Source organism: Amblyraja radiata, chromosome 25, assembly GCF_010909765.2.
Source record: "Amblyraja radiata isolate CabotCenter1 chromosome 25, sAmbRad1.1.pri, whole genome shotgun sequence".
NCBI lineage: Eukaryota > Metazoa > Chordata > Chondrichthyes > Rajiformes > Rajidae > Amblyraja > Amblyraja radiata.
The window spans coordinates 17,503,478-17,522,730 of NC_045980.1; the positions used below are offsets into that span (position 1 = coordinate 17,503,478).

The 19,253-nt window shown below is 42.2% G+C and overlaps 1 protein-coding gene across 3 annotated transcripts in view; it reads left to right on the forward strand.

Annotated features, from left to right (window-relative positions):
• sec14l2 (SEC14 like lipid binding 2) overlaps positions 1 to 19,253 on the forward strand; it is a 53,800-nt gene that overhangs the window by 17,721 nt on the left and 16,826 nt on the right. For all 3 annotated transcript variants that reach the window (XM_033043326.1, XM_033043324.1, XM_033043325.1), the window contains 4 exons: positions 5,214 to 5,276; positions 7,190 to 7,378; positions 9,389 to 9,484; positions 17,232 to 17,292. In XM_033043326.1, the coding sequence (XP_032899217.1) occupies positions 5,214 to 5,276; positions 7,190 to 7,378; positions 9,389 to 9,484; positions 17,232 to 17,292 (409 nt within the window). The remainder of the gene's footprint in view (positions 1 to 5,213; positions 5,277 to 7,189; positions 7,379 to 9,388; positions 9,485 to 17,231; positions 17,293 to 19,253) is intronic.

Sequence of the window (19,253 nt, forward strand, 5' to 3'; positions counted from 1 at the left end):
GTTTGTCTAGTTGTTTAAGTTTCTGACTGCATGTGGTTGAATGAGTGTTACCACGGTTCTTATTAATGTTTGTCCTGTTTGGACGTATCATCATAGTGAGATCAAAGCTTGTAAAGTACACTTTTCAAGATGAGGAAGTGCGTGCTGCAGTTGCTGCTGCTCTGGACAGTCGAAGTGCAAATGGCAGTATCTGGGTGACATGGTAGCGAAATTCTGTGGTATAACTGGGACGACCTGCTGCTTCTGCGGAATATGGATTACCCAGCACCAAACGTGGACAACTGTGGAGAATTGATACTGAGACAACGCTATACATCATGGAATGGCTGCGATCACCGGCGAAAAGCTCCGAAGAGGAAGCGGGGAAGGAGAGAGGGTGAGGCAGAGGCTGAAGGGACTCGCCGGCACCCAGAAATATCTGCCGCTCCCCTCTATCATGCTCGCCAATGTTCACTCCTTATACAATAAACTGGATGAACTACAGGCAAACATTTCATGGGCGTACAAGGAGGCCAGTTTGATCTGCCTCACGGAAACCTGGCTGGATAACACGATCGCGGACTCAGAGCTCTCTCTGGACGGAGTTGGTACTCCGCTCAGATTGGAATGGGACACTGAGTAGCCTGAAGAGACACGGGGGTGGGCTGTGTGTATTTTAATAAGGACTGGAGCAGAACTGCTGATGTCATAGACTCCTGCTGTACACCTGATCAAGAGCTGCTTGCTGTGTCATTCAGACCCAAGTATCTCCCCCGGGAGTTTGGTCAACTGGCTCTAGTACTTGTTTACATCCCCCTCTCTGGCAACGTCACACGCGCGTCAGAGGCCATAGCTGCGTCTGTCCATCAGATTGAATGTGCATCTCCAGATTCCCCCGTTCTCATTCTAGGGGATTTTAATGGCTGCAGGCTAAATAAGACACTCCCAACTTACCAACCGTATGTTACATGCGCCACCAGGGGTGAGAGAACAATCGACCTCTGTTATGGGAATGTAAAGAACGCATATAAAGCATTCAAAAAACCACCTCTTAGTACTGCAGACCACAATGTTGTTCATCTGATCCCTGCCTACCGCACAAAACTGCAGGGAGAGGGCGTGGCTAAGAAGCTGGTGAAAAAGTGGGATGATAATGTGGTTGAGACTCTACAGAGCTGCTTTATCTGTACAGACTGGGAGGTGTTAACCCAAGGGAACAGTCTTGAGGAAGCCACTGATGTGGTTACTCACTATATCACCTTTTGCGAGGAAATGATTGTCCACACAAAAACTGTAAAGGTATTCTCTAACAATAAGCCCTGGATTACAAAAGCTCTGAAATTAACTCTGAATTAAAAGAAAATTACATTCAACTCAGGAAACAGAATTGAGTCCAAACTCATTCAAAATAGACCAAACAAATAAATAAAAGCAAAGAGAGGGTACAAGGATAGAGTTAAGAAACTGTTTCGGGAAGGTAAAGCCAGGAACGCCTGGCGAGGCGTCAAAACACTGGCTGGCCCCCCCAACAATAACTCGGCAACATCAAAGACCTGGTCAGATGACTCGGTCAACATGGCAAAGAGCCTTAATCAATTCTACTACAGGTTTGGCCAGTCTGACTACTCACAGGAGAGGGAGCAGCTAATAGCTGAGCTCACTCCAATGGTACCTACCCAAGTAAACCTGGAGCTGCAACAGGGGGAGGTTGAACTCATGCTGAGGCGGATGAAACCGAACAAAGCACCAGGACCTGACCAGATTTGTGGCCAGTTGTTGAAGGCCTGCTGCAGCCAGCTGGCTGGTGTTTTCTGTCATCTCTTCAACCGTCACTCTGGAAATCCACGACCATCTGTCCTGTAGCCAAAAAGAGCAATCCCACCTGTGACAATGACTACCGGCCTGTGGCATTAACATCTCTGGTCAAGAAAGGCTTTGAAAGGCTTATTCTTTCCCAGCTTCAGGAGGAGGTCAGTATGCATGCTGACTCTTTTCAGTTTGCATACAAATGGCACAGGGGTGTGGATGGCGCTGTACTAACGCTGCTGCATGGCGCCTATACCCATCTTGAGAAGCCCAAATCATTAATTAGACTGGTCTTTGTGGACTTCTCTAGCGCCTTTAACACCTTGCAACCTCACCTGATGGGACGAAAACTGCTCCAGATGGGTCAACCCGCACCTGATCCTCCGGATCCTCTCATTCTTGACAGATAGACACCAGAGGGTCTGAGTCAATGTTCACCTCAGTTCATCCAAGACAGTCTCCACAGGACCCCCACAAGGCTCTGTAATCTCACCGGTTCTGTAGACACTATACACAAACGACTGCAGGAGCACTAAGGTATAACATCCAGGTATAACATACAATAAATACTCTGATGACACTGTGATCATGGACAACACCAACTCACAGGGACCGTTCCAGTCTGAGATGGATATTTTAGCAGAGTGGTGTAGGTGGAACTGCCTTGTTCTCAATACCTCCAAAACAAAGTTGTTGACTTCCATCACCCCCACTCTGTTAATCAACAACCAGCCAATAGAAAGGGTCGCGTCATACAGACAGACACCTTGGGACAATAATTGATCATAAACTCACCTTCCAACTAAACAGTAAAACTATGTTTTCTAAGTGTCAGCAGCGCCTCTTTTTCCTGAGGAAACTCCGCAGACTTCAGGTTCACCAGTCAGCCCTGACAGCTTTTTACAGATGTTTCATTGAATCAGTAATAACTGTCAATATGTCAGCCTGGTTTAGGTCACTATCCAACATCCATCGCAACCCACTAAACAAAATCATATCAATGAGCAGTAAAATAATCGGACTGGAGCAGGAACCACTGATCAGTATTTACAATAGAAGGACTAAACTAAAAGGAACACAAATAGCCTCAGACACCACTCACTCATTGCACAGCCAATACAGTCTTCTACCCTCAGGCCAGAGATACAGGTCACTCACATTCAGGACTAAGAGAGCCATGTCGAGTTTTGTGCCTGCATCCATTAGACTCATGAATAGTTGATCTATTTATTTATTCATTTATTTATATATACATTTTTAACATTCTTTTAATGTTTTTATTGCCTATTCTTCATGTATTGTGCTTTGCAAGTTTTAACCACTGTTGGACTGCTGGTATGTGATGTGTGTGGTATATTGTGTTGTGTTGCTGGGTATGTGAATTGTACACGCACTGATGTTCTGCACAAATGAAGTTCCTAACGGATAAATAAAGTTCATTGAATTGAATTGAAATCAAAACTGTTGCGTAGTCGTTAAATGTGATGACATATCCCCGACTTAATAGTATCAGCATGGCTCTTGAATTTATCATAACATTCAGTGGATCATTTAACCAACTAAAACACAGACAGAGCGCAGGTCTGCAAATGTATTAGCTAGTAGATCCCCAATGGGAAAGATGCAACTGTGGATAATTTTACTATTTATGACTTAATCCACTGTCAGTACTCATACTTTGCACATATAATGATAGGATACAAATCTTGTCCTTAAATTACTTAAACAGCAGGCTAATGATTTTGGCCCAAGCTTAAGGTGAGAGGAAGGAGTTTTAAAGGCGATTTGAGGGGAAATTAATTTTACAACCAGAGAATGGTTGATGTCTGGAATAGGCAGCCGGAGGAGGTGGTGAATTCAGATACAATCACAATGTTTAAGTGACATTTAGACAGGTCCTTGAATAGACAGGGAGTAGAACCTACAGATATTATGTGGGCAAATGAGATTGGTGGAGATAGGTAAAAAGGTTGGCATGGACATGATAGACTGAAGAACCTGTTTCTGTGCTGTGCAACTCATTGACTTTATGACAAAGGTAAATTTTGCTAATTTGCTGATGACAAAGACACGAGATCTTTGTCTAGATCTAGGTTGTTTGTCTAGTAGGTTGTCTTGCAGTCATGTGCACTGATGGTGAAGGAATGGTTGGGATAGTAAGGGGGGTCCCAATTAAGCAAGCTTCCTTGTCATGTCTGCAAGTATTGAGCTTTTGGAGAAAATACCAGGAAAATTGAGCATATTACATAATGGTCCTGCGTTATACCTTGTAGTTTGTGGAATGACTCACACCAGTCAAGATGAGAGTCACTACATGTGATGGATCCAGACTGTGAACTGCTCCTGTAGTTGAAGTATTTGTGTGATACTGATACTAATAGTTATCGTGATGAACATCAAGAGGTGCAGAAACAAAGAACTGCAGATGCTGGTTTACACAAAAGGACACAAAGTGCTGAAGTAACTCAGTGGGTCAGGGAGAATCCCTGCAGAACATGGATAGGTGACGTCTTGAGTCGGGACCCTTCTTCAGGTCTGAAGAAAGATCCCAACCTGAAATGCCACTGAGTTATTCCAGCACTTTGTGTCCATCAAGAGAAGGCAGTTAGTTTTTTGTTGAAAATGGTTTTTACCTGCCATTTGCAGAGTATGAATTTTACTTCCCACGTAATACTCATGGCTTGGTGTAGGAAGGAACTGCAGATGCTGGTTTAAATTGAAGAAAGACACGGAATGCTTGGAGTAACTCAGCGGGACAGGCAGAGGCCGGAGAGCAGGAATGGGTGGCATCTCTGGAGAGAAGGAATGGGTGACATTTCGGGTCGAGATCCTTCTTCAGACTGAGAGTGAGGGGAGGGGGAGATACAGAGATAAAGTGTAAGGTGTGAGAACGAGACATTAGAGGGGGTGGATCAAGGAAAATCTATCTCCTAGCTAGATCATTGTTAGCTAGGAGAAGGTAATAACAAAGCAAACAGAGCTGAAATATAATCAAGAACAGTCGGACAGGTCAGAGAACTGGGAAGGGGGAGGGATGGAGAGAGAAGGAAAGCGAGGGTTACTTGAAGTTAGAGAAGTCAATATTCATACTGCTGGGGCATAAGCTGTCCAAGCAAAATATGAGGTGCTGTTCCTCCAATTTGCGCTGGTCCTCACTTGAACAATGGAGAAGGCCCACGACAGAAAGGTCAGTGTGGGAATGGTAGCGAGGGTTAAAGTGTTTAGCAATAAACACTTTATAAATAAACCAATACTCTGGTGTTGTCTACACCCTGTTTTATTGTCAAGGGCATTACTAAAGTAAGCTGTATTGTGCTCATTAAGTTTCTGTCTCAATTACATAATTTTACGTGAATTGATAGTTGTATTCAACCGGTTAACGTGAAGCTGCATTGAATGTAATGTTTATTTTTCATGTTTATTTTTAGCATGTAGAATTCAGAAAACAGATGAAAGTTGATACACTCACTACCATCTGGGAACCTCCTGAGGTAAGACAGTCGTATTGTGCATGAAAGGAGATGGAACTTTCGAACTGACTCAAAGCTGATTAAACAGATTTGTGAACCTCGAACTGTGGTTATATAAATGACATAATTTACCTCTGATTAGATAATATAATTTTTTTTAGGGAAAGGTTATCACCAAATATCTGACTATACTTTGCAGAAAAGTGAATACAGTCTTGCAATGAAATAGAATACAATTAATTTTGAGGGATGTTCAGTGGCATTAACTTTTTAATTTTGTGAGGAAGTAAGTAAGAAGAACATAAGTTGGGTATAAATGCAGGAGTAGCAAGATGGATTCAACAGTGGCTGAATGGGAGACACCAGAGGGTAATGGTGGATGGCTGTTTGTCGGGTTGGAGGCAGGTGACTAGTGGGGTGCCTCAGGGATCTGTGTTGGGTCCTTTGTTGTTTGTCATGTACATCAATGATCTGGATGAAGGTGTGGTAAATTGGATTAGTAAGTATGCAGATGATACCAAGATAGGGGGTGTTGTGGATAATTAAGAGGATTTCCAAAGTCTACAGAGTGATTTAGGCCATTTGGAAGAATGGGCTGAAATATGGCAGATGGAGTTTAATGCTGATAAATGTGAGGTGCTACACCTTGGCAGGACAAATCAAAATAGGACGTACATGGTAAATGGTAGGGAATTGAAGAATGCAGTTGAACAGAGGGATCTGGGAATAACCGTGCATAGTTCCTTGAAGGTGGAATCTCATATAGACAGGGTGGTAAAGAAAGCTTTTGATATGCTAGTCTTTATAAATCAGAGCATTGAGTATAGAAGCTGGGATGTAATGTTAAAATTGTACAAGGCATTGGTGAGACCAAATCTGGAGTATGGTGTACAATTTTGGTCGCCCAATTATAGGAAGGATGTCAACAAAATAGAGAGAGTACAGAGGAGATTTACTAGAATGTTGCCTGGGTTTCAACAACTAAGTTACAGAGAAAGGTTGAATAAGTTAGGTCTTTATTCTCTGGAGTGCAGAAGGTTAAGGGGGGACTTGATAGAGGTCTTTAAAATGATGAGAGGGATAGACAGAGTTGATGTGGACAAGCTTTTCCCTTTGAGAATAGGGAAGATTCAAACAAGAGGACATGACTTCAGAATTAAGGGACAGAAGTTTAGGGGTAACATGAGGGGGAACTTCTTTACTCAGAGTGGTAGCGGTGTGGAATGAGCTTCCAGTGGAAGTGGTGGAGGCAGGTTCGTTGGTATCATTTAAAAATAAATTGGATAGGCATATGGATGAGAAGGGAATGGAGGGTTATGGTATGAGTGCAGGCAGGTGGGGCTAAGGGAAAATAATTGTTCGGCACGGACTTGTAGGGCCGAGATGGCCTGTTTCCATGCTGTAATTGTTATATGGTTATATGGTTATATGGTTATAAGTGTGTTTGAAAACAATGATAATAAAATCTTTATTATGACCTTTGAACAAGAGTATCTGGATACGAACCAGTATCTGAAAATTACTGACTTTGTCATAATTTACCAGGACAGTGAAAATGAAAAATTCGAGAGGTTCAATATGGGAGAAACGCTTCATGGAAAAATTAGCTAGATGTTTGAAAGGGCTTCCTAATTTATACATGCTTTTGTAATCTTATTGAAGGATTTTTAGCTTAACACACTTTTGGAGAATGTCAACAATAAGTTCATTCACAAGGAAAGAATGTTATCCTCTTTTTTTTAAAACAATTACTGAAGTTGAGATGACATTAACTGTGGAAGTTTCTGTAGACCTACTTATCAATGTAATGGTTCATGAGGTTAAACTACTCCATTCTGAGAGATTGTAAGACAGGTTGAAAAAAATAGTGAAAGTGAGGGGAAATTGATGAAATGATTGAGAAGAATGTTGACGGTGGTTTTTGTTGTTGTCAGGTGATGACTCGATACTTTGCTGGAGGAATGTGTGGCTATGACAAAGATGGCAGCCCTATATGGTATGACGTGATCGGCCCTTTGGATCCAAAAGGCTTGATGTATTCGGCTTCTAAACAGGACTTTTTGAAAACCAAAATCCGAGACTGTGAACTGCTACGGGAAGAGTGTATTAAACAATCTAAAAAGGTAAGTTGGGCAGAATTTGAACATGGGAGACATCTGGACAAACAAGTCCAGAATTTCAAATAATTGGTTTTGGAACTTTTAGAGTATAAAGTTCGAATTATAGAGCTCCACAAGATGGTGTGCTGAATTAACATTACAGATATTTCATTTAAATTTGTCACTTGTTTTAAAATATTCCAATAAAAGTAGCATTTTACTTTTTAAGGAACGTAGTACAATGGCAAATTATCATTGTTAAGTACAGAGCCTGGCATAATCCTTTCAGTATTGTAGATTAAGCAATGGAGGATTTAAATGTATACCATTTGATTTGGTAGATAGTTTCTTCTTCTCATGAAGGAGTTTAAAACAGGGCAAAATATCATATTAAAGGTGAGGAAAATCTGGAGTACTTGCACCTGTTGGTAGGAATCACTTACTTCTCATACATCAGCTTTAACATTGATTAGAATTTTACATCGAATAACTGAGGCAAACACTTATGCATTGTAGGTGTTGTCATCTTTAGTTCTGTCAAATGTAACTATAGGTTTCATAGTGAAATTACATGTTTTAAAGCAATATATTTTCAGGTTTCAGTTATTATTTTGTGAATGAACTATTACTTAATTGGTCATAGAACGTAGAGCACATGAACAGGCCCTTTGGCCTACAATGCCATGCTGAACATGGTGCCTAAATAAACAAATCTCATCTGCCAGCACATCCCTCCATTCCCTGCATATCCATGTGTTGATCTAAAAGTCTCTTAAATGCCACTATCGTATCTGCCTCCACTCGTCACCTGGCAGCGTGTTCCAGGCACCCACCACTCTCTGTAAAAAAAACTTGTCCTGCACATCTCCATTAAACTTTTCCCCTCTCACCTTAAAGCTAACCCCTGTAGTCTTTAATTTTTCCACCCTGGGAAATAAATTCTGGCTACCCTGTCTACGCCTCTCTTAATTTTATATACTTCTATTAGGTCACCTTTCAACCTCCGGCGTTCCAATGAAAACAATCCAGGTCTGTCCAACATCTCCTTATAGTTAATACCTTCGAATCCAAGCAGCATTCTGGCAACCCTCTTTTGCACCCTCTCCAAAGTCTCTAAAGCATGCCTGTAATGGGGTGACCAGAACTACGTGCTATACTCCAAGCACAGCCTAAGCAAAGTCCTATAAAGATGATATGCTTATCATAGAAGACCATTGTGTTTGGGAGCGAAACTTTTCTACAGCAATTAATGAGTTCTATCAAAGTGAAAAAATTGTCCATCTCCTGCTATGATCATTCATGAAATCTTTAACTAATTGCTGAGCCCATGTCTTTTGTGACCCAAACCCCGAAACAATTTTTGACCCGAAACGTCACCTATTCCTTTTCTGCAGAGATGCTGCCCGACTCGCTTAGTTACTTCAGCATTTTGTATCTATCTTTGGTATAAATCAGCATCTGCAGCTCCTTCTACACATCTTTTGTATCCCTCTTGACAGTGCATGGGCTTTCATCTCTCTTTTGTTGCATTGCTTTGGTGTTTATTTTGTTTTTAAAGTATGATAAAGAAAAGTATTTATAAAAGTAAAGAATGGAGTTGAGAGAAAAAAGTAGATCAGCCATGATTGAATGGTGGAGTAGACTCGATGGGCAAAATGCTCAAAATCTGCACCTATGTCTTATGGTTTAGTAATAGATATTACTAATTATACTAGAAATAATATCTTGAGCTAAGTGTTGATGTTGAATCTTCTCATGACAAAAGCAAGTCATTAATTAAATTTATTTTTAACTCTTAAACACCAAAAAAAGTGAGTTTATTCAACTCTGAATAAAATTAGTCTGAAGAAGGGTCTCGACCCGAAACATCACCATTCCTTCACTCCAGAGATGTTGCCTGTCCCGCTGAGTTACTCCAGCATTTTGTGTCTACCATCAAATTTATTCAACTTCTTGTTTGGGATAATAAAAAAAATATGGGATTGATATATTGGCTTGTCATCTTAATATTGATTCTGTGATTGGATTTTGCAGCATGGGAAACAGATTGAAGCAATCACAATGATCTATGACTGTGAGAATCTAGGAATGAAGCATTTATGGAAGCCAGCGGTTGAACTTTATGGAGAGGTAAGGCAGCTTATAATTCAGGATTTGCAAAATCTCTACACAAAAGAATAGAATGGGATTATGTTTACAGGATACTAATGAAAGGTTCTGGGTAGCTAGTTATATAAAAGTTACTGTATTAAAGAGTGACGTGTCCAGAAGCAGTTTTGTATTGATTTACATATAATTTGTCACCTGATTATGGAAATCAGATTACAATAGTATTATTAATGCTTGATATATTTTGTGTACTCTGTTTGAACTTGATTATACTAGGTAAATCATTGTGTCATATGGTGGCCATCAGTATGCACTTAGATTATGTATATGTAGGTTGTTTGATAGCCCAGTTCTTTGCTGTGTATTGCCATACATAGAAAACGTCAGGGAGTATAATTCCTGCTAGAAAAAATAATTATTTACAGGGAAATTTTAGGTACAGGTAGTTCTATAATGTATTTTGCTATAATGTCAATAGACTCAAAATGCTGGAGTAATTCATCGGGTCAGACTGCATCACTGGAGAAAAAGAATAGGTTCTGTTCCAGGTCAGAACACTTCTTCAGAAGCGACCTGATTCTGACAAATTGTCACCTATTCTTTTTGTCCAGAGATGATGCCTGAACCGCTGAGTTACTCCAGCATTTTGTGTCTATCTTCGGTATAAACCAAATCTGCAATTCCTTCCCACACATTTCCATAATGTGAATTGGATATTGTGCGATCAATGAATTTGATAATGTTATTTATATTACGCGGACTGAATTGGTTATAACGTGATTTTGATTGGGGACTGGAGAACCACTTAAACGTTACTTTGGAAATTGATAAGCAGAAAAAAAGCTGTATTGGAAAAAAGACAGTCTTGGAAAAAATAACAGTTTCCATGTAATCTCCCTGCAGTAATAAGACACAATTGGCTCCCAAGAATGCAGCTATTAGTTTCACTTATGAAGGCCTTTAGAAATTGACAAGCAAACACTTTCATTGACACTCATGTAGTGATACTCTATTAAACAATGTAATATATAGCCTTTAGAATAGAGAGATTAAACGAGAACTTACCGTTTGAAGTTTGATCTTTATTTTATGAGAAGTTGGAGTGAGAGACTACGTGAAGAACCCACCAGCCCGCATGCGCGTCAATCTTCAAAGCAACTGTATGAAACCACAGACCACTTGCACCAAATTAAACTATAGAAAGATTAATAACCCTTGACTTACCGAATGATCTTTATGCGATTCAGGGTTGGGAGTGGAGGGCACGTAGTCTCTCACTCCAACTTCTCATAAAATAAAGATCAAACTTCAAACGGTAAGTTCTCGTTTAATCTTTCTATTTTATATCGAAGTCTCGTGATGAGACTACGTGAAGCCTTCGAAGCTCTGTGGTTTCATGCAGTAAACCAATCTGTATGTGAACACACTACACAGATAAAATTCTATCTGCGAATTGTCCAGATCTGTTAATCGGTTTATTATAAAACTTCTGAAACATGTGTTCATTTGACCATCCTGCTGTTGCAAGAATGTGATCACGAGGAACCTCCATTCTATTTGCTGCCGTTGTAGCTGCAGCCCTGGTAGAGTGAGACTTGAAAATATCAGTATTCACTCCCGCTTTCAACAGCGTACACTTTATCCATCTAGAAATAGTCTGCACCGACACTCTCTTGTGTGGCTTTTTATAACTTATGAAGAAAGCTTTTTCCTCATCTCGAAGGTTTTTAGTAACCTCAATGTACTTCTTCACATAAATAACAACACACAATCTCCGATCCGGTGCATGTGCTGCCAGATATAACGTACCCCACCGCGCCTGGCCTGCTGTGCTTTATTAGATCATCTGCATAAATACCACTTTCTTGTCAGTCACAGCAGACGGAGTCATCCGGACGGAGTTTGTGCAAAGACTGAGCTCTTTGCACCGAAATAAATGCCATAAACATCACTAATTTTAAATGAGCTGTTCCAATGTCAGCGATGCAGCTGATGCCAGGTTGTGAAGCAGACTTAAAACTACTTTCACATTCCACACATCATTATATCTAGGCCTTGGAAGGGTCATATTAAAGACACCTTTCATGAACTTTGACACCAATGGATGAGTGCCAATAGTTTGTTGCCCGAGCCCAAGCACTATGTACAATGATAAAGCACTGCGAACAGTGTTAATAGCGCTATAACTTAGACGCTTCTCAAAAAACAAAACTGAAAGATATTCCAAACATCAGCTACTTCTGCCTTAAAGTAGTTCAGTTGTGCATCCTCACAAAACTTTTTGCATTGTTTTATTTTCCCCCAAACCTCTGCTACTTCTGTTTAAAAGTAGCTCACATATGTGTCTCTTCACAAACCTTTTCCATACAACCATGCAGTGATAAATGCACGAGTGTTAGGTTGAACGAACCACTGCTCGTGTCTGTGAGCAAATATAGGAGCTTCTTTCAGCAGATCTATTTACAATGGTTGAATAGGCCAATTTGGCGCTACTATAATTCATGTTGCCTCTTCATGAATTATCTTTGGAGGCATCTTCCAATATTTATACCCTGTGCATGCCTCGACAATATTCTGTTTCTTATCTGTGGGTAGGGTCACAGACATATCTGCAGAGTTTATGACAAAACCTAAATATGTAATAGATTTTGTCGGCTCCAGTATGGACTTTCCTGGATGAATAACAACCTTAGATATTCTAGGAGTGCCTTTGTTGCTGAAACAGCTAACTCTGTGACACATGATCTCTTCCCTACAATGAGCATGTCATCTAAAACCCCACGATAATATGCCCTTTAGATCTGAGTAGGGCTTTAGAATCTTTGTAAATAGCCTAGGGCTGAACTCAACCCCCTAGGTAGAGCCTAAAATTTCCACAACTGGCCTTGCCAGATAACCTACAGATATCTTGTGGCTCTCATGCATTGGTACTGAATAGTATGCATTTTCGAGATCGATTGAGGCCATAAAGCAATCCTCTGTAATCAGCTATTTCGCTGAGTGAAAAATATCCATCTAAAATTGGGTATATTCCAAGCACATGTTCAGACTAGCTAAATTCTAGAAAGATTCGTTATCCTCCACTATTCTTTAACCTTGAGAAGATATTAGAAATATACCCCTCTTGTTGATGGGCAGACTGCTCAATCAAACCCTATTTGTGTAGTTTCTCTATTTCAACTTGAATAGCCATAGTTTCCTCTTTAGACCGTATGTACGAGAGTCTTGGCTTTACTTGCCGCGGAGGAAACTGATCAGCTAGAAACTCAATCTTATAACCATATGTGATTAGTAAGCCGAAAGGATCAGAGGTTATCTGTCCCCACCTGTTTTTGAACAGTCTTAATCTACCTCCGATTTGAATATCGTCAGCACATCTCATGTGACCGATGGAAACATATTTGCATACCTCAACAGCCCCCACCTCTTGGTCGCTTTGCTGTCCATGACGAGACAGACGGTGGCTGTAGGTGTGATCTAGGCAGTTTGTAAGAAAGTGCTTGCTATAAAACCACCAAGGCTGCCTATAAAATACTAGGCAAGAGGTGATTATCACCACCAGCCACCAAGATCCAGCAACCACTGAGACTGTGACACCACCAAAATGGCCTTGGGCGGTTGATCAATAGAGTCAATTGACCCTAGATTTTGCTCTGTCCCTTTGGCTCTGGCATCGTGGCCTGCTGGGGAATGATACTGAGTATGTGGAGTGCGCTGCCTCCATGGTGAGCACTGTGAACCTGCTCATAAAAAAACCTCTGGCTTGGTTTTAATTGTGTAGGCCTGATGCTCCAAGCAGCCTCAGTGTAGCGGTATGTGCCGCTAGCTTGGTAGTGATTATATGCACGGCGGTAACTGGGAGTCTTACCCACAAAGAGTGTCTTACCACACCCACCGCAGACTTGAATTTTACTTGCTTGACCAAATCTTCTCCAAAGAGATACTTGCAAACCGCACATTACTTGCCTTTCACAAATCTTTTGTAACAGAATTGAGCTCAAACTGTGCATTACACAGAAGTGCTAAGGTGTCTACTTCAAATCAGACAGCTGGCAAAGGCTGAGATCCCTCTTGTGAGAAATCACCAAACTCACTGGGGTTTTAAGTCTTTTAACTTTGTTTTCCCATTCAGATTGCCCCAAATTGTGGCATTAGCCTTCGGAACCTCCAATGTCTGGCAGTTATCAGGACCAGCATACTTTCCAGCAGTGTCCTGCATGTTCTTCTCATTCAGCTGATGAGAAGTCAAGTAACCAATGCTACTTGCCAGTTCTTCCTCTAACGGTTCTCCTATCCCCGAGGGGATGACAAATTAGTCACAAATGACAGCAGCTCCTTTTTAGAAAAGAATAGAATGCCATTTTATTGTCACTATACACATGTACAATGAGATTAAAAGCAGCTCCTACTCAGTGCTGACATGTAATTAGTGCAAAAAACAAAAATAAAACAAAGGGGGGGGGGATAAGGTGCACAGTTCTGCGGCACTATATACATATCTATAAAAAGACAATGGATGAATAGAGTGAATAAATAGGATTCCTATATACAGTATGGGTTATTGCACATATTTAAAAAAAATTACAGTTACAGTACAAATTACAGTAGGTGGATAGATGGAAGTCCGGGGGTTAGGCTGTGAAGTCAGTACATGTGTGAGTTCAGGGAGGTTATGGCTTTTGGAAAGCAACTTGAGTCTGTTTGTCCTTGTTCTGATGCATCTGTAGCGCCTCCCTGAGGGCAGCAGGTCGAACAGGCCAAATGCAGGATGGGAGCTGTCCTTGATGATGTTCTTCGCCCTGCTGAGGCAGCGGGAGGTGTAAATGTCCATCAGGGAGGGGAGAGGGCAGCCAATGATCTTCTGTGCTGCCCTAACTACCCTCTGAAGCCTCTCCCTGTCTGCCATGGTGCAGCTGCCGTACCATGCTGTAATGCAGTATGTCAGCAGGCTCTCAATGGACGAGCGGTAGAAGGTCTTTAGACTTGAGTTGAAGTATATCATCCACTTATTGAGGTAATTTAAGTTTGCTGTTGATTTCCCCACAGTCAGAGTCTACCATGTAATACTCCTCAAAACACCACTCCTCTGAGCGGTAGATATCATAATGCAACCCTGAACCAGGTATTGCTGCCACAGACATCTGGCTGGAACTACCTCTATCGGTCGCCAGTGTGCGGAGCACATTCCCTTCGACCCACCTTTCAATCAGTTTTTTCCGTTTTGAGAGCTGACAGAGGATATCCTTAATGGATGATGAGGCGGTACCTTCCTGCCCAGTATTGTCCTTTGGACATATTTTGCCCTATTGGCCTTGGCCTTCCCCAAACTAGGGTCGCCAAACTGCTCCCTTTCGGAGCTTCTTATTTATGTATAAATAATTCTTGCCAGTTCGGCCTTTACTGCTTTGCCTATCCCCAGAGTGCTGGCAGCTCTATTTTAGCCGTGAGCTGAAAGTATTTTGCATGTGTAGAGGGAATCCTCAAACTCCCCGCCTCTGTGCCGGAGATATCCTCAAATATCTGAATCTAACTGCCTGTATCAGTGCAGTGCACTCACTCAGTTATCCTCACTCTTGTGAGCATCCTGATAACCTCAATCTCTGATGTTGAAGCAGTGCCTCCCTGGCCAACATGGTCCTTTTGAACAGCCAGTCCAAGAACTTTACTGTCCCATCTGGGACACATGACAACAAACTCTCCGGAACTTGAACTCTTTGAGTTGGTCTTCCCTGAGCTGGGGTCGACAAGCTGCTCCATTTTGGAGCTTTAAGAGGTTGCTGTGCAGGCCATCCTGCCAGCATCCCCGAGCCCGGGTCCAAAAACCTGCTCGTTTTCAGAGCTAGCCTATGCTGCCAGTGTCTCCGAGCCTGGCTCCATTTCGGAGCTTCCACAGAGGTTTAAATGCAGACCTTACCTGCCAGCGTCTCTCCAACAGCGTGCAGTCTCTTCGGCCCCACACTTCCAAACTGCTCCCTTTCGGAGCTTTAAACGGAGGTTGCTGTGCAGGTCCCGCCTGCGAGCGTCTCTGATTCTGGTGTGGCAGGCTGCTCCATATCGGAGCCTTGGTGGATTACTGTGCAGGTCGCACCTGCCAGTTACTCCGAGACCAGGCCGGGCCACCTGCTCCCTTCGGAGCTTTGACGATGGTTACTGTACAGGTCTAGCCTGTCAGCATCTCTGGGCCCGCTGCACCGTTCCTGCAAAGCAAAATCACCTTACCTGACGGAGCATTTCCGAATGCATTCGTATATCTCGCGCCATGCCACGACGTATTGATGCGCATGCGGGCTGGCGGGTTCTTCACGTAGTCTCATCACGAGACTTCGATATAAAATTCTAAGCTTGCAATAACAGAGTACACTTATAGTTATAAAGATATAAGAGTAATATAGTTATAAGATTTATTTTTGAAAAGCCTGCAGGAAAAATTACTTTGTTATTGTGAGTCTGAAACTCTCCGACCCCTAATCTGTTTTTCCCCCACTGACAAAGTTGTTTTTATGATGCAATATTCCAAAATGTAGTTTCAGAATATAATTACCATGTTATAGTTGTTCTACTTGCATTTAGAAACATAGAAAAATAGGTGCAGGAGTAGGCCAATAGGCTCTTTGAGTCAGCACTGCCATTCAATATGATCATGGCTGATCGTCTAAAACCAGTACCCCGTTCCTGATTTTTCCCCATATCCCTCGATTCCTTTAGCCCTAAGAGCTAAATCTCTCTTGAAAACATCCAGCGAATAGGCCTCCACTGCCTTCTGTGGCAGAGAATTCCACAGATTCACAACTCTCTGGGTGAAAATGTTTTTCCTTATCTCCGTCCTAAATGGCCTACCCCTTATTCTTAAACTGTGACCCCTGGTTCTGGACTCCCCCAACATCAGGAACATTTTTCCAGCATCTAGCCTGTCCAATCCTTTACAAATTTTATATGTTTCTATAAGATATCCTCTCATCCTTCTAAATTCCAGTGAAGCCCAGTCGACCCATTCTTTCATCATATGTCACTCCCGCCATCCCGGGAATTAACCTGGTGAACCTACGCTGCACTCCCTCAATAGCAATAATGTCCTTCCTCAAATTAGGAGACTAAAATTGCACACAATATCCAGGTGCGGTCTCACCAGGGCCATGTACAACTGCAGTAGGGCAGTTGCAGCACCTCCTTGCTCCTAAACTCAAATCCTCTCGCAATGAAGGCCAACATGCCATTAGCTTTCTTCACTGCTTGCTGTACCTGCATACTTACTTTCAGTGACTGATGTACAAGCACACCCAAGTCTCGTTGCACCTCCCCTTTTCCTAATCTGACCATTCAGATAATAAGGTAGACACAAAATGCTGGAGTAACTCAGCATCTCTGGAGAGAAGGAATGGTGACGTTTCGGGTCGAGGCGCTTCTTCAGTCGCTCATTCCCTCGCTCCAGAGATGCTGCCTGTCCCGCTGAGATACTCCAGCATTTTGTGTCTACCTTTGATTTAAAGTTGCAGTTCTTTCTTACACATTCAGATGATAATTTGCCTTCCTATTCTTGCCACCAAAGTGGATAACCTCACATTTATCCACATTGTACTGCATCTGCCATGCATTCACCCAACCTATCCAAGTCATTCTGCAGCCTCATTGCATCCTCCTCGCAGCTCACACTGCCACCCAGCTTTGTGTCATTTGTAAAATATGAGGTAATGGTAAACAGACAAGTCTTCTAACCATGTAAACATCCACTGAAGCTAATGGATCAACATAATTGTTTTTATTTAACCAGGTACTTACTATGTTTGAGGATAATTACCCTGAGGGTTTAAAGACATTGTTTGTTATCAAAGGTAAGGCACTCTTTGTTTTTAACAGGTTGCCAAATATGTGGAGAATGCTTGGAAATTCTCTGACTCTTTTTAAAATCTATTTATGCTCTGTGTACACGCAAGTAAAATTATTTGGGTGTTCCAAAAAAAAGAATGCCTAAGATTTCCCATGTGTCTGCAAAGAGTCATTAAATGGTTGCTGCTTAGTGAGACAATGACCATTTGATTATAGGTTTTGATTTGTAATACCTATAGCACTTGCAACAAAAGACACCGGACACTACTGAATCTTCCTTACTTGAGATAAAGCCTTTCCATTATGTGCTTATTTGGAAGACAAGAAGGAATTTGTTTGATAATGAAGCCATAGTTTGTGGTGGAGTTGGGGAGAGTGTTGAGAGGAGGGATGGCAGCCAACAATCAATGGTGATGATTGTAGGCAGGTAGAGGTCTGCGTTACCAGTTAAGAATAGGTTGACTTCAGTGCAGTGTTGAGTTCAGGCTGGAGTCATCTGGTGGGATGGAGTGGGAGTTGGTGCTCGAAGGGAAAAACAATGATAGATTTTTTCCCACATCCCAATAAAGTGGGGGTTTGTAGCCTAGTTGGTCTCTATAAATTGTCCCTAATATTTAAGGAGTGGATGTAAAAGTAGGATAATATAGAACGAGTGTGAACAGGTGATCATTGGTCAGTATGGACTTAGTGGGCCGAAGAGCCTGTTCCCATGCTGTATCTTTAAACTAAACTAAACCAGAGTTACCAATTAAATAACCTGCCATTCAGGTTCCCAATAATAGATGGGAAACAACTTAGTGACGCCCATTTCATTAAGAGTGTATGCATTGGAAGCCTTCTTTTGCAGAAGTGGCCTATGAAGAACTTGAGGAATGAAAGGTTTCAGGAGCATAATATTAATACTTCAGTATAGTGCTGATCAAAGCTGACCAAACCTCCAACGGGATCCCACCACTGGCCACATCTTCCCACCTCCTTCCCTTTCGGCTTTCCGCAGAGACCGCTCCCTCTGTAACTCCTTGGTCAATTTGTCTCTTCCCACCCGAACCACCCCCTCCCCTGGTACTTTCCCTTGCAACCGCTTGTCGCTTTACCTTCCCCAACGACTCCATCCAAGGACCCAAGCAGTTTTTCCAGGTGAGGTTCACCTGCACCTCCTCCAACCGCTGTTCTAGGTGTCAACTGCTCTACATCGGTGAGACCAAGCGCCGGCTTGCCAATCACTTCGCCCAACACCTCCGCTCAATTCGCATTTAACCAACCTGATCTCCCGGTGGCTCAGTACCAACTCCCCTCCCATTCCGAATCCGAACTTTCTGTCCTGGGCCCCCTCCATGGCCAGAGTGAGTCCCACTGCAAATTGGAGGAGCAGCACCTTATATTTTGCTTGGGTAGTTTACACCCCAGCAGTATGAACATTGACTTCTCCAATGTCAGGTAGAGCTTGCTTTACCCCTCCTTCCCCTCTCCTTCCCAGCTCTCCCACAGTCTACTGACTCCGCCTCTTCCTTTCTTCTTCCCGCCCCCCAACATCAGTCTGAAGAAGGGTCTCGACCCGAAACGTCGTCTATTCCTTCGCTCCATAGATGTTGCCTCACCCGTTGAGTTTCTCCAGCTTTTTGTCTACCTTCGATTTTTCCAGCATCTGCATTTCTTTCTCAAACACAAAGTCAAAATAGTTTGCAACTAAGGGGATAACTTGTAGGTGGCAGCATTTCTATATACCCCATGCCTTTATCTTTCAAGGGAGATAGAGATTGAGAGTTTGAGAATTGCTGTCAAAGAAGACTTAATCAACTCCTACATTTTGCAAATGTTATATACTGCAGCCGTGCTTTGTGAAGGGAATGTGTAGGAAAATGAATGCACTGGCAATCATGGAGCTACTTTGTCTTGAATTATGTCTTGCGAGTGATAGAGGCAGATGAGTTGCTCCCTGCAGGAACAGTTGGCTAGGCTGGTGATT